This window comes from Ascidiella aspersa, chromosome 2 (genome assembly GCF_963924565.1).
Source record: "Ascidiella aspersa chromosome 2, kaAscAspe10.2, whole genome shotgun sequence".
Classification (NCBI taxonomy): domain Eukaryota; kingdom Metazoa; phylum Chordata; class Ascidiacea; order Phlebobranchia; family Ascidiidae; genus Ascidiella; species Ascidiella aspersa.
The window spans coordinates 9,078,057-9,104,240 of NC_139448.1; the positions used below are offsets into that span (position 1 = coordinate 9,078,057).

Sequence of the window (26,184 nt, forward strand, 5' to 3'; positions counted from 1 at the left end):
TTCAGTAATTGTACCACCTGTAAATATGCTCAGAATGTTTGCTCGACAAGCTTTTGCGACTTTTGTTTTGTTGTCATTACTGCAAGCTTCGTTTGCTATTGACGATACTGGATGTGGAACAACAAAAAACTGTGTGCGATACCCGGAAAACTGTGTGCTTACGGATAGCACATGCATGTTCTTCTCCTTCATACTGGTATGTATAGAAAATAGACACTGTGTTTACCTTTATGATTGATTGTTGTGGGAGTTATATTATACTTGGATTACTAATATAGACAAAATATGAATAGCAAAGCGAAATAGGTAAAAAATAGCTTGCATATGAATGACAAAGCCAAAAAGTTAAAAAAATAGCGTAAATATTAATAGCAAAGCCAAATAGAATAAATCTTAAGGAAGATATCAGTTAAGTGTTTTTTTCTTCCTAATGAATAATAACTTTTTTTGTGCAGAATCTATGTTAACAACCTAGTTTACACATTCAAACTGTACTGCTCTCACCTGGTTTAGTGATTTTGTTAGGACAGGGTTTTAACTAAACCTTACATGTAACAGAAATTAATCCAAATGTTGTAAGTGTGTGTTAGATAAAAAAGATTTATTTGTACATATTTTAATTATATATTTGATCAGTATAACCCTACATTACATTATTCATCTGTTTTTGCGTTAATTGAGTACTATAATATATATATATAGTACTTTTTACAACATCTTTTGTGTTGTTGTATGTTTAATGCCATGTTTGTTAAAATATTTGTACAGAAACTGATTTATAAAAAATTCGCAAGGTCTCCTTCATCGCTTGAAAGCTATAAAAAGGCACTTGAGGGTCAGACAAAGTTTGCTGACTTACATAACGTTCGCAACATTAAATGCGACCTTAGCAAGACACTAAGCTATTTGTGGTACCTTTTCCTATCAACAAATTGTTCCCTGACCATAGAGTTAAAACATTTCTCCGTTCAGCACTTTGCGCAATCACATATCATTCATCACGTCAGGTTTTGCCTATAGTAGTAGTGCGAAATGTAGTTCGATTTCCCTCTAATAATATACCAGCCAGTCCGTGCTCCCAAGCTTGACTCACGGCAGACCAACGCCCAGATTACAGCAAAGTCTGGCCACATTCGTGCGCCAGGCAGACTTTTTTTAGGCACAACTGACCGACGCTCTGCGCTGAGCCCTGTAACTGTGACTTGGCAGAAATGGATTGGTCGTCAGGCGTACTACCCCCGCGCCCATTCACCCTTCGTTCAAAGAACAATGCTAGGTTGACGTCGCCCTTCGCTGCTTCGCGTTACCATTGTTCGCAGGGGTTCGTTCTGTGTTATTTGTCCGCTTCATGAAACGTACGCGCAAACATACCAACCGTTGGTGATAATTCATCACCGACATTTGCGTTTCCGTTGAAAAAAATTGCCAGTCGAAAGCGGTTTGTTCGCGTTTGTATTGTTTCGTTTTGCGTGTGCGCGTCTTCCTGTGTTGAATGCCCACGGCAAACTTAACGACTAGCTGTTTTTAATGTAGCGCAGCATTTCTACTTGACTGGTTCTCTCCCTCGTTTCAGGTCCATTAATATTCATGTCCTTTTAGTTTTCCCGCTGACGCGAAATTGTTCAGTCACTGCATAAACAATGTGTGCGTTAGCAACCGAAAAATATTAATACTTAGTAATTAACAGGACAACCATTTTAAGTGGAATAATGCTTTTCTAAAACATCTTCTATATGCCGTTGTTTTTTACCTGATATGAATGTTCGTATCTTTTGATGTTGAATTACATAAACAACCCTAACGTTAGATAACTTTCTAAATTATTGTCGGATTTTAGATACGATTATAGCGTTCCGTGTACAATGCTCCATGCGAAACTGAAGGCTGCAGTACAACTTATGTCATGACGATGCAGATTTATTTCATTTTAACTTAGAAAAGTAAAAAAAGTAGAGTAATTACACAACAGGACGGGCGAAAACCTTTTCAATCGAGATATCCCTTGAAACAAAAAGGTTTAGAGAAATATTCGAGAAATGCTGACAAGAAAGGGCGTATAAGTTAAAACTTTAAACATGTGCTTTACGATTCTTAATTAACGGTAGAAAATGTCAACGAAAGAGGTGAAAAGCTGAAAAAAGCAAATAATAGGAAGACGCGATTTAAACGATAAACTATAATTTTTTCCGAACAAAACACCTAAAGCAGAGCTGTGGAGTCGGTTAAAAAAAAGTATGGCATTGCACCTTCCCGATTTACGGATTGCGGCATTACCGGGGTTTGGCACGTCGAAATTGCACGTATAGGACTCGGGAGTTTAGACTCGAATATTCCCATGTAGTCTAGTCTTAGGTCCTAAATCAGACTCAAACAAAATAAACCCGTCTAGTCCTGAGTCGTACTCTGACTCAGCAGCCCCGTAAAATTCAGACAAACCCGTCTATGTACATCAGGGCCCACCACGAACGAAGTCAAATCAATACCTTTATTTTAGAACCCGAGCACCAGCATGTTCACGATGGAGTTGAGAGGGAGTACCGGCGGTGGAACCAACTACGTGGCCGTGGCCTTCGCCCCTGCCAGCCAGATGGCCAACGCCGAGCTCTATTACTGCACCGGTTCCACTCTGGGCTCGGGCTCTATAAACGGACGATTCGGCCAGCCCAGTCAAGACGGCAGCCTTGTGGTGAGTAATCTTGACATTTTCGAATATTTTTTCAATCTTTTAAGGCGGATAGGGACGGTTGCTTGTTTCCTATACGTTGCGGCGTTGCTATAAAGCAGTGGTTCTTGACAGGCATGCCGCGGCGCCCTGGTGAAGTGCCGATAAGTATTTACGAATTTTTAAGAATCTGATTCTTACTTAATAGGTAAGCTTCTTTTTACAACTGTTTGTGTACCATTAAAGATTATTAATTATTATAAAAAAAGCAAAAAAATCGAAAAATTTGACATAAAATTGCTGTTAATCCCAAAGATTTCGCTTTGTTGCGGAATTTAGTTTAGGCTGTGCATAGCTCCATTTAGGTTGCACATAAAAGTTAAAACACCATACAAAGATCAATTTTAAAAACAAAATAAAACGAACCAAATTCGAAATGCAAAGTAGCTTCTTCATTGTTTTTAAGCTGTCACAGTTTGGGCATAATTATAATTGTTATTGTCGTAATGAACCATAAATAACGTAAAAACAAGTATTTTTAAAACCTTGTCGCATCCTGGTGGTATCCATGTTTGTTTTGCTTGGCAATCTCCCCATAGCTACCTGCTGCCGATTCGAATACATGGGCTACGACTACATCATTCTCGAACAAAAGTCACAATATGCCATCATTTCTCTTCGTTTAAAATAGACTGTATTCTTTGTTTGCCTCGCTCCGTGGTTCCCAACCTGTATTGCACGTTCCATTCGTGTGCGATAGCTTTTCAGGTTAATCCAGCTTTAATACGAAGTTTCAAAAAATAAAGAATAAGCAACTATTAATAAAATTAAACGCAATGATGATAATATATTTTGCGACTGCAGGAAATTATATTATCTGTTTACCGCATAACGTCGACGTTATTATCTAAAATTGCCGGATATTGCAGGGCAAATAATTTTTTTTCAATTTGTTGGTTTGGATGGGCATACTTAAATTTGGGTTAATAGTTGTATATTTTTTTAAGCAAGGGGGCCGCAGCAACAGTTAAAGCCACTACTGTGGTACGCGGCAAAAAAGCGAACGACTCGTTTGGCTGAGCCATAGAATCGCGTGGATTTTTTTTCGTTTTCGCATCGGTCCTGCTTAACTGCAACACATGTTTTGTTTTCACTGAACAGAAATGCCCCTACTTTTGTGACAACTACTTCTAATACAGGGGTTGCCACCAAGTCTTGGATGGATTTGCGCACTAAAAAGCCTTAAACTATATGTTTTTCCGAAAGTCCAAAAATAAGCTTTGAATTAATTTTGTGTGCAGCTTGAGTTATGAGTTTAGAAAAAGTGCCATTGCAAAACTATTTAAATATATTTGTTATTAATTGGGCCATGGCGTTGATATTGGACTATAAAAAAATGTATTTAAAACATGTCCAGTGATACAATTTCAGGTACAGGCTTCGAATGTCCTAAACCTATTTTATAAAAAATGTGGCAACCCTGCAATACAGTCGGCAGTAGTTAGCAGTAGTTAGCAGTTTAACTGGCGAAGTGTATTTTGTTGCGGCTGATACGCAGTGACAATTAAAAAAAACTAGGTGTAACGCGGCAAGAAAAAAGCAAAACAGGTGAATGAATTGTATACCCAATCAGCTAGTATTTTTCGGCGTTTACACGTGAATCCAGAAAAACGGCAACAACGCATCAGCGTATTTCTGACTACTCCACTAAATTACAATATACGTACAATTATTCACCATTACAGACGGGCGTTGCGAGCACTTTAACTGAAACAAACGGAGGCGTGGCCGAATGCACCTTCACCAGAACACTGATCATCACGAGGGACGTGAACAGCGCATCTACCACTTTTAACATGGACACCACGGAGTACTTTATCCTGCTAGCCCACGGGGCCTTTACAGGTAAAAGACCAGCGGTTTGGCTGCGAGATTTTTGTGGGTTAAATTTTTGCGTCGTGATTTCTGATGTGCGGTATGTTGTGGTGTGAATTTTCTTCATTTTGTTAATAACTCGCTTTGACTCTGGGTTAACGTTTTTGAAACTGAGGCTTGCGCAGTTTTAGGGTTCGCTAATTGACCCACGTCAAATGTAAACATCTGTTCCATTCATATCTATAAATTGTATTTTTCTTATGTAAATTTTAAATTTAACATGAACACAATAAATTTAACGTAAAAAACGAATTTCACATTACTTAAAAAGTATAGGTCGAAGCAGAAAACGAAAAATGCCCTGTGTGTGATGGCAAACGTAAAAAGTGACCCGAGCATTTTAATCAATTTAAAGAGGTTGCAGACTTAGGTTTGCGATGATCTGTTCGAGTCCAAGTGATGTTTATTTTTCGGTTATAGCTCGCAAAAAGTACCCCGACATAGTCTACTACATTCGTTAACATCTCCTAAAGCAGTGTTTCTTAACCTGTTTAGCGCTCGTACCATTTGAGATTTCTTGAAATTTTCTCGTACCCCTGCCTACAATGGCCGACGGAAGAAAAAATTGTAATAATAGAAATCAAAATTAAAATCAATGTATTTACAACTTATGTGTTGAATGCATGCGTTAAATACAGTATTTTGAAGAATATTTACAAAACACAAACAATCGGTCATTTTACTAGTGGCTTTTTGTTGTTGCTTTTGGTAAATTACTTTTGTTAGAAGGTAATTTATAACACTGCCTATAACACTGGTCAACAGCAAATTTATTGCTGTACTATTATTATTAATATAGGCAAATTGCCCATTGTGACATAATCCAACTATAATGTGACTCACACACAATTCTAACTGTTTATTTACTGATATCTCTTAAAAAGCAATATATATAGGAAACATCGTTTATCAACGATTGTTGCAATTCATGAGTTAGTTTTCAGATGTCCGAGCTGAGTAAACATGCTGCTTAACAAAGTTCTCGCAGCACTACAGAAGAAAAAAAAATGAATAAATGTTTTGTAATCCTAGATTTTAATCAGTAATGTTGTTACATATCTTTTTTCAAATTTGAGTGACCAACGACAAGCAATGAATCACTTCAGATATCCTTAAGTTGGATAATTTTACTAAGCAAAACAAAAAGTTCAAAACCACTTCTGTTTTTTCAGACAGATTTAAACAGCCCTACTAGAGATGCGTCTCTTTAAAAAAAAGTCAAAACTGCTTGTATTAGGATTAAAATAAAACAACTTGGATGAGATTTATGTGGTAATAAGACATAATGGAAATAAAACTGAGACAACCTACAGTAGATGGTCCTTTTTGCTACAACTGCCGTGCTACCAACTGCATTACTAAGCGAAAAGAAGCCTATAATAGAGCCATAAGTCGCTTATATCACAAATGTTACAGCCTACGCCTTTGGAATTTTTTTTTGCTCGAGGAATGGAGTTCTATGTTTAGCATTTCTCTACAAAAAATTTCACTACTAAGCTAAGCAAAACAAATGGAATCTTACTGGAACAAAATATTAGTAAAATTCTAAAGGATACCCATTGTAAAATGGTGGAATTACGCGCTTGGCTGGCATTTAGCGACTGCGTGCTAATTTTAAAAAAATGCAAATTGCATTATTTTCCGTTCGGTGTTCATTATCTGCTTAGCTTAGCATATATAGATAAGTTATGTATGTTACTCAAAAGTCCATTTTCTGCACACCTATTTCCAAAAAATCTTGGTTCAGTTAGTGACAGAAAAAAAAGACATTTTAAGCAATAAGACCCGTCACCAAGGATTTTAGAAGGGGGTAATAGTTTAAGGTTTTATTATAAAAGTTCTATCGTGATGACTTGAGTTATGTGTATAAAAGAGTTTTATGTCAGACGTTTTTACGGGCAATGTATTACAGTTGTGTGTTGTTTTTAATGCGTTTTTTTTTAATTTAAATTTGTCAATATTTTAAAAATGTGATGTGCTAGAGAAAAACTAAAGGTATATTCAAAATCAGCGCGAAAAATACATCTAAGATGAAATACTCATATTCTCGTTTAGAAAAAAAAGTGAAAATTTGTTGACCAGTGTAATGGTCGACCTCAGTAAATAAAATGTAATAATTATAGTGATTAAACTAAGTGTATTTATAAATTTCGTTATGAATGCATGCATTAAAAATAGCTTTGTAAGTTTAACAATATTTACAACACACAAACAATCAGTTAATTTACTACTGGCTTTTTGTTGTTGTTTTTCGTGAACTACGCATTCTTCACAAATATGCCTAAATAGCGCCTAATCTCACAGTGCATGTCGTACCCCCTGCTTTGGTGCTTTGTACCATCGAGGGGTACATGTACCCCTGGTAAAGAACCCCTGTCCTAAAAGGTTTAGTTGGCCCTTTAGATTTTATCGTGTGAGCCTTATGTTGTGATACGTGTGTCACATTTGCCACTCTGATTCACTGGAGGTGCAAAACCAAATGTTGTCTTATTTCGACGCCGGTCCGCTAACTGCTTAGTGACCTCACATAATGCGCCGAGCTATGTTTTGTTACAGATGTTGTTGTTGCTGTTGTTTTCAATAGTCACGCCGCCTTCCGCATACAGTTTGTAACGCTTTTGACGCGTCAGATTGTTTCTTAGCAATACAAAAGTGGTGCACGGTAATAGGGGCGCTTTTAAACGGAGTCTTTTGAAATAGATTTTGTACAAAAGGTGTTTGAGTGAATAGTTGCGTGTCCCTTGCTACAACATGAAACATTTTCGCTTTTTCACAAACTGTCGGAAAACTAGCACAACTAGACAAAAATGGCGTTGTCCAGGAGGTTAAATTGGATACTAACAGTTTTATTAGTATTTTGGCTTGAAACATACTTTAAAAAATTGACCTTCTATAGAGTTGCCCCGGCGATAAAAAGTAATATAAAAAAAACCTTGCAACAACGCCATATTTTGCCCATTGTACACAACTTTCCATGAACGTTAATGTTGAAATTAGGATTGACTGTAAGAAGTGTTCTACCTAAAAAGTTAAAAAGATAAATAGTTTAAAATTGCCGAAAGGATTTCCTCGTAAAAGTCGTAGATAACTAAGAGTGATTAAAGCTGCGACGCCCCGTAAAAGTAGCTAACACTACAAACATAATTTTACAAAAACACCACCTGTGTGAAAAAATGGACTGGCCAATCTACTTTAAGTGAACATCTTTAGTTCTACCACCATTAGGCCACAAGTGAAAAAGGCTTGTTGCCCGATTTTCGGTGCGTTTTTGCAGACCATAATATGACTTTTACTTTTCACTTACAGCCGGCAACCTTGTACAACATGGCGGGCTTCCAGCCCGATTCAACTTCCCCACACAGACCAACTTCAAATTCCAGCCATCCTCCACTGCTACAACGACCACCGTCGCGTGAGTTCGCCGTTTTGTCTTATTTTCTGCTAATTTATTTTCCTGCGTAAACACATTTCAACTCTCATATATACTATATGTTTTTTTTTCGTTTCGACCACAAAACGTCGAATGACGATTATCCAAAGGTAAATAAAATATTTTTATTTAAAATTGATCAAAAAATAACTTTTGTCCCCTTGCTGCTTTGTTTCCATGTAATCTTGCTGTGCCAAGCGATTGGGTTCATTGTATGGGCAGAAAAGCAGTAAACGCGATTTCGTAATGCAATTTAAAGTCTCCCGGCACCTAGCATAGCATTGGCGACTTTAAATGGTACGTTACGCAGATAGCGATCCCTCTAATGACAGGGGCCAACCAAGTCGGTGATCGGCGCTAATGCCGAGTTTCTTTTGTGCACAAAGATAGCACCCAAAACCGATTCTTTCACTTTCATCGGTGATTACTGTATCGTAAGAGTGAAAGTGGTTGATCTGTAGGCCAGAAACATACCTAAAACTGACTGATTCTGCCTGGTGCGGTTTCAAATATAGCGCGCTTTGCTGACATACTTTCTTTTTATTGCATTTTTGTGTTTTCGGCGAATACAAAAATTTCTTTTTTTTTGCCCAACCGATGACAGTCAAAGGCAATTAGTGCTAGTGCTTTTGGTTTTCGAATGTAGACTGATGATAAAATTTAGTAAAAACGATCATAAAAAAGCATATAAGCGTTTACTTCTTTTGTTCTATGGCTTTATCTCCCACATGATTCTAGCGATCGACTTTGCATGGTGAAGGAACTTTAACCCTTGAAGGGTTTTAGGGATTCGCGCAACTCTTTTAATTTATTAACTTATATGTAGAAAATATTATTGCCATTAGGTTTTAATGATAATAAATATACTTCGAAAACTCACAGTCAGGAATACTTTTGCATGGTCATTTGTTTATACATGATTTTTACATTTTTTTAAACTATTGTTTTAAAGATCGATTGGGCCTCGCCGCCCTCCATTATGTGTAAAAGGCAAAAGGGGGCCCAAGTAAAATAATGAGTACCCCTGAAAAAAAAATATAGGCTATTTATAATTATACACAATTTTTGCATTTTTTTGTGCTTTAAGAAACGATGGGGGTCTCTATTACGCGTAAAAAGACAAAGAGTTCTAGGTAAAAAATACGAAGTACCCCCGAAACCCACTGTTTTAAAAACCAGCAAAACAATTGTTTTTCAATATTTTTTCTTCTGTTAATCAGAACAACCACCACGCCAGCCACGACAACTGTAGCGGGCAGCGGGAACGACTTCTTGTCGGGCTGCGCGACCACAAAGACGTGCTTTCGTCACCCGTCCACCTGCACCCCTGGAAATAGCGACTGCATGTTCGCCTCGTGGACTTACGTGAGTCGCATTAGCTCTGTTGTATTTTGGCATTTGATGAAACAATTTTCGAGGCGACGCATGTTGCGGGGCTTTTTTATATGGGACTGCCCTTTGTTGTTGTCTCGTATTTTTGCGACTTGTTTTTGAAGTCGTTGTTGAACTTGTGTTTGATGTGGCTAGTTTTCTGTAAAATTCACATTTTTGCCGTGTTTTAACGTATCTCGGTTTAGTCGTTCAATTTTATTCTCAGCGCTCGTAAGAATCCCTATTTTTTATAGTCCATATGTGTTAAATAAAATACGTTATACTGAATAGTGGATAAAATCATGTTTATATGTGAAATTTACGCCCTTCATAAGAACAAAAAAGTTTTGTTAAGACAATAAAGCAGCAACTTTAAAAAACACAGAAAATTACGCTTAGTTTATTCGCGTGTTGAGTGATTCGCATGGCAAAAAGCGTTTTTTTGTGTAGACAGGCGTGAAATGTTTATGACCCGCGATTATGTGGACGGGCGTCATGCCATTTTTAAAATCGTGCGAATGGGCAAGTTTTTTTTACCGTAAATGGTCTTTGCCCGCCTTTCAACGTTAACAGTAGCCAACAATCACCATTAATCATTCAATGGGAAAACTTATTCTAGTGTTTCGGGGCTTTCCGTTTTAGCCGAAAGACGCATCAGAAATACAATTCTCGTCACTCGTCCAATAAATTTAACACTAAATATTATGTAACACGTTGACGCACGAGCTTTTAAATTGCGGATTTTAATCGCTTACCAAACAGCGTTTATAATATATACACTATTTGGTGGATTATCTGTACCGAATTTGCCGGATATTTTTATCTACAAAATTTAGGCTATTTACTGAAATAATCTTTGTTTTAAACACTGAATAGGTTATAGCCGTACACCATCAGGTAGGTTAACATACGTTTTTGCCGGAAGATTATAAAGGTATTAAACTAAGGCATTTTTGAACAAACATCTTTTCCCTAAAGAAAAATTGTGAAAAAAAATTACTGCAGAAGTTGGCCGACAAACGTGTCCTTTTCGACCAAAAAAAGCACCCTGTCCCTAGTTTAACCCGCTTCTACAGCGTTTCTCAAAGAACGTCTTTGATGAAAAACACTCGCTTAAAACGCTGCATCACTGTGACTGTGAGCCAAAAGCTAGCGTTGAGGAATTCCGAACGAATTGTGGCAAAAACAGGTTTCCCACTTACGCCCACAAAACTTGCGCACAGTAGAGGGGGAAAAACACCAATATGTTTTTTTCCCGAACTTTCGTCACCGCGAAGCCATTTTGCGGTCTTTGTGACGTTGAGTGTATTTAGTCGAGTCAGTGGTCCCGAACAGTCATCAGTCACGCGCTAATTTACGCTGTTTTCTCAAAGTTGGCTCGCTTTTTTCGGTCTGAACCTTTCCGCAGAAGCTGTGCGGTAAACAAACTAAACGCTACGCCTAAGCTTTGCCGTCCATCGAGTTCGTTTCACCAGAACGGTGGCGTGTTACACCAATTTAGCGAAGCCATACTTAACCACCTGTCGGAAATTCTTTAAACATGTATTTAATATGTACAAGACGTCAATAGAAGACGTAAAACAATAAGAAGCGGTGAATGTCAACTAGATAGTAAGTGCCTACAGAAAACGTGATAATATAAGAAATAAAACGTGATAGGGGCGGTAAAGAATTAAAAAGCAATACTTGTTGTAAACGTGAGTAAGAAAGAAAGATTGAAAAGAACAACAGACGTACAAACGATAAAATACTGAAACAATTCAGCAACGCACACACAAATGACAAAATATATAATCCGTGCAACATTATGACCATAGATGTTTTTACTTCCCCTTTTTTTGTGTTTTTTTAGGTTTTAAAACTATGTCATCGACGTGTTTTGGATTGTCGCTGTAATTATCTCGACTTCTTCGCATTCGTTATAATTTCAAAAAGTTAATGCCTTCGCGAAATACCATTTTGTGGCTAGAAGTACACGATTCTTGGAATAGTCTGACATAGAATGTAAGGTTTCTTGCGTGATGTCATTAATCCTCGAATTTAACTAATAGTTCGCAAGTTGGGCACGATTTATTCTCTAACAATGCATTTAAGAAACTTTTTTCTCTTATTGCCGACGTTTGTCGCAAGCTAAACGGCAAACACTAAGTCGTACCCTCAGTTTTGAACACAGGTGACCAACGAAAGCCTCTATTCAGCAAAGTCCATTTAGATGGCAGCCCTGGTACAAGACAAAATTGAACATTTCACGTCGTTTCCCGGCAAATCAATTGCTGTAGAATCTCTATGCTCGCCCATACGGTTTTAAAACCGGAAAAAAGCCTAAACTGACGCCGAATACCGGGAATGTTAGATTTAAAGTTAAACAGACTTTTTCATTTTCGTTTTCCTACTTCTCACGTCTTAGGTGCATAATATGGTCGCCTATGTCAATGCTCGGCAAACATTTTCACTTGCGGCACACCTTAAAAAAAACTCAGCGGAAGTTCTGCACAAAGCCACCGAAATCGACAAAAGACACGTGGAAAGTATTCGAGGCCCTTGAGACAAAAGTTAACTGACCGTTGAATGCGCAAAAGGCGTACAATATTTGACGTTTTCTACCCCTATTCTTCCAAATTTCTTTTTTAACTTCAAGTCATGTCATTGACAAAAAAAGTCAACTTCAAGTCATGGCATTGACATCAAAATAAAACTTTAAAGTATTAAAATTGAAAAAATCGTTCGATTATAAGCAAGAACTCAACGAAAAATAACCAAAACACTATATTTGCAGCCAATTGTTTTACGTACAAAAATTGAGACCAACAACTCATTGTTCAAAAATATTGAATGAAAACACTTAACTTCAACCCAACGTATTGGACAAAACGACTTAAGTCAAGTCAAGTCATTTTGGTCACAGGACTTATATTGAGTCAAGTCATTTTGGTTACAGGACATCAGTTCAGTCAAGCCATTTGACAACAGTGACTTAAATGGACCTTAATCATGTCATTGATTTAAGAAAGTCATTACAGCTCTGCCATATACCATACGTCCCTTAAAGAACTCTAGTTAATGTCGTGCGTAGATACTTTGTTTTCCGTCCTCTGGTCTCTCTTCGCCGCAGGTGATAGTGAGCGTTCAACCGCGCAATTGTACTCGAGTAAACAGCAAAGGCTCTGTGGTCGCGTGACTACGACGCAATGCTCTTATGCTTCTCGCGGTCGGTCGTCTTTCAACGCCTCTGTTTGGAGTGACTTTTGCGTGCGAGCAAAATGATTTTTGCGAGTAAATTGACGCTTTTGCCGCCGAATTGCCTGTTGTTCCGTTAATTCGGGGTCGACCCTTGGATCGCAATTCGCCTGAAACGGTAAACCCTTTTGTGGCCGGAGTTATTTTAAGTCTCGCAACCTCGCTGAACTATTTACCAATTTGTTTTCCTATTTTGTTGGGAGTTGCACCGTTTTTTATCGCACGTACGGACGTCCAGTAGGTTTTGATACGTTGTTATGGCAGAATAATAGCATTTGAAAACGCGTGAATTTCAGATCCCACTGTGTTTTGTTATTATACCTAAACCAGAAAAACGAAAGTAGTTATAAAAACTGTTTCACACACAATTTCAAGGATATGAGAATACTATTTAAAACGTTTTTAAGTTTAAACGTTTTAAATTTAAAACGTTTAGTATCCAATTTTCTAAACAATTTTTTTAACGTTGAGGACTTTGGCCTTTCTCTTCGACTTTGTGTATGTGGTCCGGCAACAAATTTAGAGAGTCATCGTAATGCAACTGAAGCAGTGTAACCATTGTTGTACCATTAATGCAACATTTTCCCATAATTCGATTGGTCATTAAATCTAGAACTTTTCAATAAGCTTTGCCCCCTGTAGGTTATTACCAACATGTCTATCTTAATTCAGTATGCTACGCAGGGAAAATATTTGTACAAACCAATCGATAGTTTTGCTGATGCTGTATTTACTTGACTAGCAAAGTTTGCGTTCCAAGTCAGCGCTGGAAAAGAATGTCGGAACTTTAAGCTTGAGGTCAGCCTTTATGCGCAAACGCACACCCGGCTATCGGCTGAGAAAAATTTGCCTCAGCCAATGGGGCAAAAACGCTAAATAAAGGTATACAGTTAGTACGCTGTTGCTACCAGGTATAGTATTCTAAAAAGAAGGTCTTTCCAGTACCCTTTCCATTAAAACTAACGGCATGCTCACCCTGACAAAGGCAATTTATACAGTTGCTGAAACGTTGGTTAAAAATTATACATACCAGATGAGCTGGTTTGCATTAATATTTCTATGCCTGGTAGCAACAGTTTATATATTTATTAAACACGTCTTAGTAAGAATGTACAGCCTAATCAACAACACATGCCGCTCTTTCGTTCAGGTTCCGGCCAGCAACACGTACAGGTTCGAACTGGTTGGAGGCGGAGCTGGCAAGTACATGGCGATCGCTTTCTCAGTGGACCAGGTCATGCAAGACGACGACCTGTACTACTGCACCGACAGCACATTCGCCTCTGGCACCATCGTGACTTTCCACGCCCTACCCAACACTCTTTCCAGCTTGGTAGGTTGCTTTTAGGATTATCTTATAATATCGGTTTGAAGCCGATACCTGTTGCCAAGTGGGAGCATCGGTACTCGTTCGATACTAGGGCGGTATCGGTGCCGGCAAATTATTATTATTGGAGTTTCACCCATAATTTGCGATCACCCGCATACATTTTAATGCAACTTGAGTTTTGCTAATTTTAACACTGAACCTAATTTTGGCGTAATATCCTGGTAAAATTACCTTAAACCTTTTAATTTTATCTTTTTTTTTAACAGCGTTCTAACCAAAGCATAATTCCCTTCATAAGTTATTTTACGGAATCTTGGCATTTGACGAGCAGGCGTTTAAGTTTGTATTGTATCATAGTGAATGGTTAATTTAATTACAAAAAGATACTGTTTTTTCTACCAAAAAAGAGTTTGGTGTTGTAAATTAGTGTGGTACAAAAAATTACGTAAAATACTTTTTAACAAAAGTTTACCAACCATATACATCTCTAATCCAAATCTATTTTTAGATTAGCATATACTTTCCATAGAAAATCTGGCCAAATGAGTTGTACGCCAAAACATTGTATAGGGAAAATATGTTTTGCCAATACACGATCGTGATTGTTACGCCTGCGTAACTTGGTAACACGGCCATATTTCTAACCTAGTGGTTTCCAACCTTTTATCTTGCGGCACCACCAAAAAACTGATGTATTGCGGCACGCATACTAGAACTTGCGTTAAGTGGTTTACTGTAATAATTTCCCAATAAACGAAACTGTAACGATACAAATCAACTTCAAACTATGAAGTAAAATATATTTTGATTTGTTGTACTCTAATTTTACACAAAGAGTTGTATCAAAAGGCTCTCCAATATTATCAAAAATGATTCCTCAAGATCCCCAAAATCCCGCGGCACCCTTTTTAGCATTAGAAATGACACCCCGTTTTGGAACCACTGCTTTAACCCCTTCCCCCATATCAGGAGGGTGCTTCGGATACCAGTCAGACGCTTGACGGTGGCGTGTTGAGTTGTACCTTCACCCGACAAGCAAGTGTCACCAAAACGATTGGAAGCGGTTCCTTTAACTTCAACTTCACTTCACACCAGTACTTCGTCTTTGTGGCCACCGGAGATTTTTCAGGTGAGCATCGTGTTAGGATTTTTTTTATTTGTATCGATATAGCGGTATCGGTAAATGTGGACCGATACTTTTAAAGATATCTTAGTACGAAAATATAATATATTTTTTTTTAAATAATATATAAATATATTTTTTTTTTAGATTTTTTTTTCATTAAAGTCAAATTTTGACCCTATCTCCGTTAATAAAAAAAATCGGTATCGGGTATCGGTGGACAAAAATGTAAAAAAAAACGGGTATTGTTACTGTGTATTGGTCCCAAAAAATGATATCCAGCGAATTTTCGCTTCGTTTTTGCGCCTTTATTTTCTAAAAAAAGTGAATTTGACAAATGAGAAAAAACAGTCAAACTATTTTAACTTGGATAGTATTAAACTTAATTAGTATTTAAAAGAAAGCATAAAAATATAGTCTCATGAGCTTCACATATTGTTCTTCAAATTTCACCAAAACTTGGTTTTGATGTGCACACGACAATCCTGGCAAATTTATTTTCTTCATCTTGGCAATATTCTGCGGGGCGGAAGAATTAAGCCCTAAGGTTATTGTTTGTGAACCCCGTCTCGAAAAACGAACCTTATGCAAACGTACGCAGGTGGCATGAGCTACCACGGGGTAAACCGCGCCTTCTCGCAACTGGCCAACAACTTCAGCGAGCTAAGTGACGTCACAGGAAGCGGCAGCTCTCCCGCCAAACGCAACATGGTCAAGGCTCACGCGTAAGTATTCGACGAATATTTGCCTATAAAAAAAAATAAATAAATGTTAAATAGCACTGAAAACTGGAGAATCGCGCTTCAATTTAGATTTCTGTCTTACAAACTGAATTTTTGGTCCGTGGTAAAGAAAGTGCAGAACTTAATTTAATCTTTATCGTTGATTTGCAACCGGAGTTGTTTTTCCCCATTCGGATTCAGGTAGATTCTGAGATTCTGTTATTTGAAAGGTAATTCTGATTTTTAATCCGTCAAAATAAAAAAGCTCTTGAGGTTTCAACTTTAGCTTGTTCGTTTTTTTAGTATAAAGATTGGCTATATAAAGTGAGAAAACATGCCTGCACTCAGCTTTGCTGCTAGCGACAATTTGATTTTACGTGTTTTTTTTTTGGTTTTTTTTTCGTGTTTTTTTTTGGTTTTTTCTCCGTTATATAACGAAATAATAGAACAATATATTGTGCTTTAACTAAAAAGTAATGTGTACAGTCTATGCGTGCTGATCTTCTGCTAACATTTTTTATATTTTTAATAAAATATTGATTTACATACTATAATTTTGGAATACGCTATTACTGAAACGTTGATAAACAGCCAAATGAGTATTTCACAAATTTTATGCTTTCCCTAATAACTCTCCTATAGTTTGTCGTATTTTAAAAAAAATGGGCCAAACCGCGTTATGTCAACATGTTAGCAATGCGCCTAAACATACATATGTACACACATGTCTTGTGTTTTTACCGCTACGTAAGTGTGACTTTTGGGTCACTTGTCTTTGTCTGTCGTTCGTTTTGCAAGTCGGGTTTTGTATGACGCAGGTATTTAACGAAGTGCTTTGTCATTGTGACGCATTCCACAAAGGCAATACGGCGAAACGACAAATATTGTCACCGGTTGACTTTGTAGCCTTTTCTGTTAACTTAACGGCGATAATTAAAGCACCGTGGCCGTGATTCAGCATTGCCAAGGTGAAAAGCATTTTTGGGGGGATAACCACGCTTAGGCTTTGGATACAACGTAAAACTTTTTTCGACTTAGTTGACAAACAGAACAGAGCGTACGTTTTTTGCTTAACATTCAGATGTCGTCGATTCATATTTTTCTTACAACAGGGGTTTCTTGGCTGTAAGAGGCATTCAGCTACATATTTTATGGCCCATATGACAATTGCTTTTTATGGATACATTCTTACGCATTAAATTAATGTTTTATTGTACACAAGAAAAGACAATGCCGTTTTCTTCCAAAAACTTGGTTCTTCTTTTGCGTCAGCCTCAGCCTGAAAATGTTATAATGTAGTGTTTTTTGATCTTTTGACACTGCCGGACCGGTGGTTAAGAACCACTGTTATAAGGTACCAGTAGTCACATGACACTGTTTAACTGTGCGGTTTGGCCTTGACGAGATTTAACTGCACCATTAAGTCGTTATTCCAACGTATAGAGTCGCGTGATCCAATCCTAAATCATTTCCGCTATCATGAAGCTCCTTGCCATCCCCAAACGTAAACGTATACAAACAAACCTATGCGTATTATCGACTTGTTGTCATACCCTAACGCTGTATGTATGGTTACCCTGGCGGGTTGCTCTACTTCTAACTGGGCATATGATTACATAGCGTGCTCGTATGTGCTTTTTCGGGTTGGGCGCCTTTGTGGAACTTTACGCACAACAGGTCACTTTAACCGCGCCTATTTGCAGTTGCATTGCTGGTAAACCAGCGATGCCCATATCTCACGGTTAACCGTCGGTTTGTTTACCCCTGACGCGTGGTTACCCGCAAAAAGGGAGCAATTTTTTCTGAAAATCGTGTTATGTAACGATAAATAGCGCGTTTTCCCGTTAAAAAACGTATAGGGCACGAATTTCGGCGTCATTTTTGGCACCACAATTGTATAGTAAAGGCACGACCTAAAGTAAAACGCTCGACTGGCTCTCGTGTTGTTTCCTGACGTTTCACTTGTTCCCAGAAATTAGTAAGCATTAGAGTTATTGTCCTCGTCCTCAACCCGTTTGGTGAGAAACATCACTGGTTCGTTGTTCAACAGCAATTTTTTATATATTTTTTTTTTCGTTCATTACACGGGCATATAATTTCACGACAAAACACGTTTTAAAGAAGTTTTACGCTTTTCCGGTGTGATACGTTTTAGTGATAAAACGACTGTCGAGAAAACGTTTTTAAACTTGTGTTTATTTTTTTTTCTTGGTTTATCTTATTGTGTTTTTCTTTTTCTCCTCTTGCCTCTTTTTATTGTTATAGCATTCAAATTTCTGTGGACGTCCGTTGTGATTAGCCTAATATAAAAACAATTGAAAATTGTCTCTTTTCAAAAACATTTAAACGTATTACCTTGAACAATGAATAAGTAAAACTCAAATTGCCAAAAAAACTAAATTGCACTATTATACGCTTAGTTAAAAGAAACACATATTTCACAACATGAAGAATTTGTTCAGTTTCTAGAAAAGTGCCTGGTATATAATCTATGCCCGAGGTTTTTGAATCTCTCTGCAATTCAAAGCAGTTACCTGATCATTTGGAAAAAACGTTTTCTTGATCTGAAAGAACCTTTTCCTCGTGTCAACCTTGCCGCCCAGCAGATACAACAACAACCCATCAAACCGCTATTTTCCACAGGTCCCTTATGCTGCTTGTCTTACTGACTTGCACCAGCATCGGTGTAATGTTGGCATGATCATAGTTTAAAAAAAAAACAGGTAAAAACCCTAAAATCGATAAAATCGACATTTTGCTGTTTACAAACGTTTTGGCAAATACACCCCATTGTTCTATTGAGATTACTTAAAATCTTAAAATACCCGTATATTGCTATCATCGGTTCTTCAAGACTTATTTATTCAACAAAGTGCACGCTTAAACGTATGTAACTGGATCATTTCTTGTGGTCAACGAACCTTTCCCCCGTGTTAACCTTACCGCCAAGCAAATACAACATCAACCCATCTAACCGCCCTTTTCGCTATTCCACAGGTCCCTTATGCTGCTCGCCTGGTTGACCTGCGCCAGCATCGGTGTTATGATCGCTCGTCACTTCAAGCCCCTCTGGCACAACGACACTTGTTTCGGCGGAAAGATATGGTTCCAGGTAAGCCTATAACTGCGACGCTTCCGCCGATTCAAACGCGATATCTTGTTTCTTGTCGGCCGTGAGACAATCGTTCGCAGCCAACAGACATATGCTGGGATTTTTTAGATTCCCATTTTTTTTTAGATTCCACAAAAAAAAATTGAGTTAAATTGGACACATTGAAACATTCATCTGAATCGGTATTTACACTTATATGTTGGACTTTTTAGATTCCACAAAAAAAAAATATGTTGAACTGTCCGATTTAAAGATTCAAATAAATCGGTTTTATACAGTCTCATTTAAAAGTTGTCCGTTACAAAAGTGTGTCGGGTATTTTCACCAGACTTCACATCGAGTAGTATCAACCATGGTTATTACACCAGTTTCAGCTGTTTGTTAAAATTAATAACAGCGAGAAAAAAAGTCAGTGCGCATAATCTCAATATACCTGGCCAATAAGTTGATTGTATAAAAGTGATAAATTTGCACACATTACCGTAACAGTTAACGAAGGTAAAACGCTAATTTACCACGTAAGCTAAATGGACACCTTTCTAAATCAATTATTCATCCAGTTTGCGTAAGCCTCGATTTGTTGTGAAACAAACTGACTGCTGTGGTCGCAACTTGCAAATAAACCAACAAATCAATTGATTTTCACGCCATTAGTGCCACATTCGTTTTTTATACGGTATTGCATATTCTTGGGTCAAACTTGCATAAACATGAATCTTTTTCATATCGAGTTTATTGATAGTAAAGTTTTATATTTCAGAGTTGAAATAAGATAAATTGTAAGGTGTTTCTGTGCTGTATTCGAGTTTGACATCACATATTTAGTTTAGTTTTTGGAGTATTACAGCTCTGTTTTATTCCTTGTTTTAGTATACATTCTTAAATTCCCAAAGTTGCTGTTTAGCTTAATAAAGATTCTCATTCTGCAAATTATTAACATAGGGTATATATTTTCGGTGCCGGATTTCAATACATAAAGCAGTATATAGTTTATCATTGGGGAAATAATATTCTATTATTTAATGTTTGCTTGAATCTGTTTTTACCCCCTTGGTAACTAAAGCAATAAAACGGTAGAAAACAAACGCACCGTTTCCAGTTCCGACTGTTTTTTCTAAGTTGAACTGAACGGGAATCCGAATTGCCGGTGATCGCATTAACAACACAGGACATGCCAGGCCACGCTCGGCTGACGTTGAAAAACTAGCCTCGATTGATTGGGATACTCTCTGTCACGGGATAGAAAAATGGGCGCAAGTTGTTTTCTGAGCTGACGCGTTTTTGCGACTATTCAGTTGAAATAGAACTTGCAGTAATGGAACTTAAAAGAAAAAGTTTTATTACTGCAAGAAATAATGTCACCCGTCCCTAGTTTCACTAACAATGTAATAACGTTGGTTAGGTACAATAATCGTGCAATATGTAAAGCTACCCCCAAGTGCATCTTTAATGATTTCGAACACCATTTCCACCATTTCCTGTATTACAAAGCACCGAAAGCACGTGTTGACTTCGCACACGAAACTATGTCTGTAGAAGTGCAATGCATATATAGATTGGTTGTTGGACAAGCAGCAGTCTGACATATTGCTTTTTATTTCAATAGGTATACCATCAGTTAACCCGGATAAAATTGTCAATTTTGTTACAAATTAAAATTTGTCGAAAAGGGGAATTTAATTCAGTCTCTGTAGTTAAATTGTACTTCTTATAAGAAACTAAGGATAATATCAACGTTGTATACCGGTTAGCATCTTTACCTCAACGCGTTCAGAATTTTGAACATACGATATATTTCCACACATCGTATTCGTATTCATTGATTTAACTACAGCTTAATGTTACCCACAGCTTCATCGTTCATTGATGATCTCTGCAGTGGTGGCAACTATTCTCGCATTCATTCTCATCTTTTCAAGCGTCGAAGGATACAGCGCCGTGAGTACATTATTTGTCTGTTTGGGGTTTATGTTCACACTTTTTTTTAATGTGTTTGCCGACTTGCTGAGTTGTCATATGAAACAATAAAACCTTATAAAGCGAAATCTGTTCCGTTTGACTCCACCTTTTTTGCAAGTTGGGCAAGAGGCCGTTCCGTATATTTTTCGTCGTTTTAACTACTCAAATATGAAAAAAAAATCTTAATTACACTTACACATCTTGTATGTTTGCGTTTTAATGGTATCTTTTCAGCCTAAAGGCGCAAAAACCTGAAAACTATACCAGCAAACGAAGTTTAACCAGTTGATATATCTGAATGCATTTTATTGTGGTGCGCACTATAGTTGTTTAAAAATGTGTATCGAGTGTTTAACGGTCCTATTCAAATTACATCATAAACTAGAAGATTAACGATTAAATTTGTCTCGTTTTTCTAAAGTATTTTTATTACACCTTTTTATTGTGATCATGGATGACGCTGTGCTGACTCCAATTTTTACCCAAACAAAGCATGTAATTCCTTTAATGTAGGCCGACCAGACAAATTTTTAAATGCAATAAACCCTAGGTCCACTTCTTATTAACAGTTGTTATAAATTATAAAATGCATAAAACTCCATGTTTTAACAAAACAATAACACTTGCAATTCATCACATCTCTCAAAGACCTTTCTAAATTTGCGGGTTATAGGCTCGCGACTAGGAAAAGGTTGCTGACCCCAGGTTTAAATGCTGATTTTTGCCGTATTTAACCCTCTTACCTACAAACGTGTTTTTATTATGTTTGGGTTTTAATCGCCAACTATTTTAAATTTTATGCTAAAAGCGTAGAAAACCCGACTTGTTAGAATTGCCTAACAATTGTCCATTTAGGTAAATTTCGATTTAATTGATGCCCCATCGGTTATTTATTTCGCAAAAAAGCTTACTCCTTCATTTAAAAAATGCATATTTTTTTCACTTGATGTAAGGTTGTTTCTTAATATTAAGCATCAAGTATTGCGCGTAAGGCAGGTCAGATCTCACTCACCAAAGTGTCAATAATTTTATAAACAAGTTATTTATATATATATATCATATCCTGTTGTTTAAATGCTCACAAATTGCCAAAACAAACTTAGCAAACTGTTTCAACGTGCTTTTATTTATTCAAGGACGCCGGAGCCCATCCGATCATCGGGATCATCGTGACCTGTCTGGCCATCCTGAACCCCATCATGGCCATCTTCAGGCCCCACCCCGGAACCCCCAACCGCTACCTATTCAACTGGGGCCATTGGTTTGTCGGATCGGCTGCCAGAATTCTCGGCATTGCAGCCATTTTTCTTGGTAATTTTTGTTGTTTTTGGTGCCTTGAGAGTTTGGCTTGTTTGTTTCCATAAACTAATCAATTACCAATAATGCTGTGTTAAAAAATCAGTTTCCAATGCTAGAAAGGTGGGTTCTTTGGGATTATCATTTTTTGCTCTATTGGTAGCAATTTTTTGTTCTATTTGTTTTCCTCGATTGTTTTCCAGGTCTCTCTATATATTTTTCACCTAAAGTTGCATTAATCTTGCTCTAAATAAGACTGCCCAAGTAGGTGGTCGAATCGTTTGAACTTAATGACAATTTTACCGAAATGAATCAAAAATATATATGATAACATTAATGGTGTTTCAATAAACAAAATGCAATTCGCAATTTATGTGAAGGGTCTCACAATTTGTGTATCTTATTTTAGATTCGGGATACTGTAATTTAAAATTGTTGGAAACCACTGATTTAAAATATAATTATAATAATAGCTCTGAAGGTTTCTCAGGACCCTCAAAGTTCGACGTATTAGTGACCGATTAGACCTCAAACATGTACCGTGAAAGTCAACAATGATTAGTTTCGAGTCTCGATTTTTAACACAACCTCTTCTCTTCCATAACAGGTGTGGACCTGGCTGCTCTCGACCTACCTGAATGGGACACCTGGGCTCTGGTCGGCTTCGTCTGCTTCCACGTCCTAGTTGAGATTTTGCTCGAAATCCTGTCCGCTTACTACGGCCATATCGACAGTGAGTTGACGATTTTCCTGTTGTTTTAAGGCCTCCTTGAACCGCCTTAGTGTGTACAGCGCGGTCTTACGTGTGTACTTGGGCCAAGAGGCAGAACTTGTTTTGCGTTGGTGTTGGAAGTCGTACCCAAAGCCAAGCAAAATGTTTGACTTTCAAGGAAAAGTTGTTAGCCATGACGTGTGCTTTTCTATTTTTTGCGATTTTCCAGCTTGTTTCAAAGGTGACATCATGTTTAATGTATTTAATGGCAGCGTTTTACAGTCCATAACGACGGATCTCTTAAAGAATCTTTTTTACAAGTTTTTTGAAACACACCAATTTTTTGAATTAATTAAATGCATGAAACATACTTGTAATTAGCAAACTTACAATAACTATTTTTTTTTGGGGGGGGCTGGCGCTGTCCAAGTTTCAAATGTTGTACATGTTGTTTGTCCAAGACAAAATTATTCCTATATGTCGTAAAATACAGTTTTATTAACTACAAACCTTGTGGGTCTCTTTTTATTAGCTTTTTTATCTTTATAAGTGGAAAAACTTAACAACATTTTTTGGACGTTTGCATACAACCTGTGCATCGGTTAAACACGGTCCACAAAAAATGTACCGATATATTTTTGTAAGCCGTATATTCGACACTCGTTTTTACCTTCGTATTGTCCAGGTTACAAGAGAAAAAAGACTGAGGAAAACATACCCATGGGTGACGACAACTTGGTGGGAAAGGATCGGCCTCCCAAGGTAAGAAAGCGATTTTGAGCAGAAGATCACACTTCATTTCCAGCATAAAAAACGGAAAAAAGTTTAAGTCAAAAAATCGAACTTTGATCGAATCAGTAACCCAGCGAACGCGTTGTTTGCTGCTATAGTTAATTTAACTGGAATGCCTCGCAGCTCCGCGCCTGCAATTGCTATCGTTAACGATTAACTTGAAACGGTGCGTTATTGGCAGACCCTAAAACGTTGTGAGGTAGCATCTATAGGAAAACGCACGAATTCCGCATTGTGTGTGGGTTCCCGAACCTTTATGTGACTGTTTTCTTTCAGTACGTGCTATTAGCACTTTGTGTTGTCTTAAGGCGGAGGCGTAGCCGCCTTTGAAAGAACCCTACTGCACAAAATGCCGGTCACTAACTAGATCAGGGGTAGCAAAAAACGGGCCCTTGGGTTCAATGTTCGTTTAACATATTAAATTTTCTTAGATTTGATAATAGTGTTTATATAGGATTTTTGCAAATGTGTGTCAAACGAAGATTGTACGTGGATTAGAAGGGCTTTACTAAAATCAACAATGTTCCTCGGTTTACAGGAAATGTCATAGATTCCAGTATATGTCGTTTTGGGATTTTCAATTCGAAAATGCCACTGACTCTTTTAGTTTAGTTTTCGTTTGTGACAGTGTCAGTAACCCTAAGAAAGGCGATATGCCTGGCAGTAACATATATGCAAATTTTAGCCGTATTTCGATCTTTAAAAATTTTTTTAATTTACAAGATAACAAAAAACACACACGGAAATCATTTAAATGTAGAGGCGAAGTTTCACCCCGTAAAGAAAATAAAATATTTACCGATAAGTGAATAACACGTTCCGTTGTATTTCAGGGCGCCGGGGTCAAGTACTTTATCCTGGTGGTTTATTCCATCGGCAACCTGGCCTTTGTATTCACCTTCATCGCATTCATTTCAATGCAAGATTAACAAAGTACATTCGATTGCTTGATGCCTATGCTGAAGCTGACAATCCCACAAATATAGGACTCTGTCGCTTATCACGATTGTACGAAGGAGTACCATGTACTCGGCCCTTTAAGGATTGCAGTATGACGCCATACACGGACGTGTTTTGCTTTCTAGGTTTGCATGTAGGCAGATCGCTAATTTTTTTAACCGCAAGTAAAGGTTTTATTTACAACTAACCTGTTTACCCCTAATCCTACTTTGGCTACAGTATTATCGTTTTACACTCGTTTTAACCAGTTACTCGAGCGAGTAAGAAAAGTACTCACAACTCGGTCGAACTCGAGTACATGGATTATCTTGTAGCGTTTCTGTTATATATTTTATGCATTGTACATAGTTCCGCCGCTAAACTATTAGTTAACGATTGAATTTTAGTTACTGCGTTTTCAGAAATCGTTTTTTCTGCGTAATTTCTAGTATGTGTATTTTATCTACAGTTATAATCGGTTGAATTCTTTTTAGTTACGGTTGAATTTCTTTAAGCTATGCTCGATCTTTTTAATATTTATACATGTTGGATTTTAATGCCGCTTTTAAACTTTGGGACTCCCGCTACACAGCGCCACCATCTGGGTAGAAAAATAAATAAACAAACGTTGCCGCTAGATTCGCAAACGCCCATTAACCCACCGAGTGTCATTGGGTTTAATCTAGAATATAGATAAGGCATACCTGACAAAAGTAAATGCGAAGTTGTAGGAAATTGTACAAGTTTAAAAACTATATATAAATATAATTGTAACTTTAATGTTTTTTTCTTGTTTCAAGTAGTTTTAATTTCTTTGCTGTTCATTGTTACTGAAACGATCTTTACAGCTTATAGTTTTTTTTATAGATTTCCATTATCGTTGTTCAATACCCCGTTAAACGTAACAACCAAATTATATATCATTTTAGCCTTTTTTCGATTTTGATGTGTGGGGAAAAGCCTTCACTATTTTTCTCGATACTTAGCAATGTATACACCATATATATACTATTGGCTTATTTAGAGTATTTGTTTGGCGATTTGCATGGCCCGCGGATTATGCAAAAAGTTTTTTTTCGTCCAAGATTCTTTATCAAGTTGTTTGGACATATAGATATGAAGCCATGGCTTATATACGCTCATTATTCGTATTGCATTATGTGAGTAATATATTTGTACGATTTACACTTTTTGTACAGTCACTAATTCAAGCGAAATAAATTCTATGAAGAGAAGGGGGTTGTCTTGTTTAGTTTTGTAGATATAAGACTAGCTCTACTTTGCAATATTTCGAACTGCAGGATTTGTCTCAACTAAAGATACCTTATTCCACATAGTGAGTATTAATAATAGGCAAAATCTTTGTGGACTGGTTGTTCAAAAAAACACTTTTTTGTCAAATTTCAGTGGGGACCCCCTGGAATTGTTAGGTTGCATCTAAAAACTCCACAAACCAAATGTGAGCACTTTTATTTCAGTATTGACCGTGCTACGTCAATTTGAAAATTCAGATTTGGGCTAAAATTTTTGAAAAAATAAATTGTCCTTCCCCTAAAAAAATTTT

At 37.3% G+C, this 26,184-nt stretch overlaps 1 protein-coding gene across 1 annotated transcript; it reads left to right on the forward strand.

The window, feature by feature from the left end:
* On the forward strand, positions 1-24,692 carry LOC146163461 (ferric reductase 1-like). Its single transcript, XM_083380511.1, has 14 exons — positions 1-196; positions 2,495-2,686; positions 4,408-4,567; positions 7,904-8,009; positions 9,248-9,392; positions 13,786-13,968; positions 14,935-15,103; positions 15,690-15,813; positions 18,808-18,922; positions 20,774-20,860; positions 22,018-22,192; positions 22,785-22,910; positions 23,575-23,651; positions 24,515-24,692. Exons 1-14 carry the CDS (start codon positions 26-28, stop codon positions 24,608-24,610), a joined length of 1,926 nt encoding a protein of 641 aa, XP_083236637.1. The 5' UTR covers positions 1-25; the 3' UTR covers positions 24,611-24,692.
* The last annotated feature ends 1,492 nt before the right edge of the window (positions 24,693-26,184 follow it).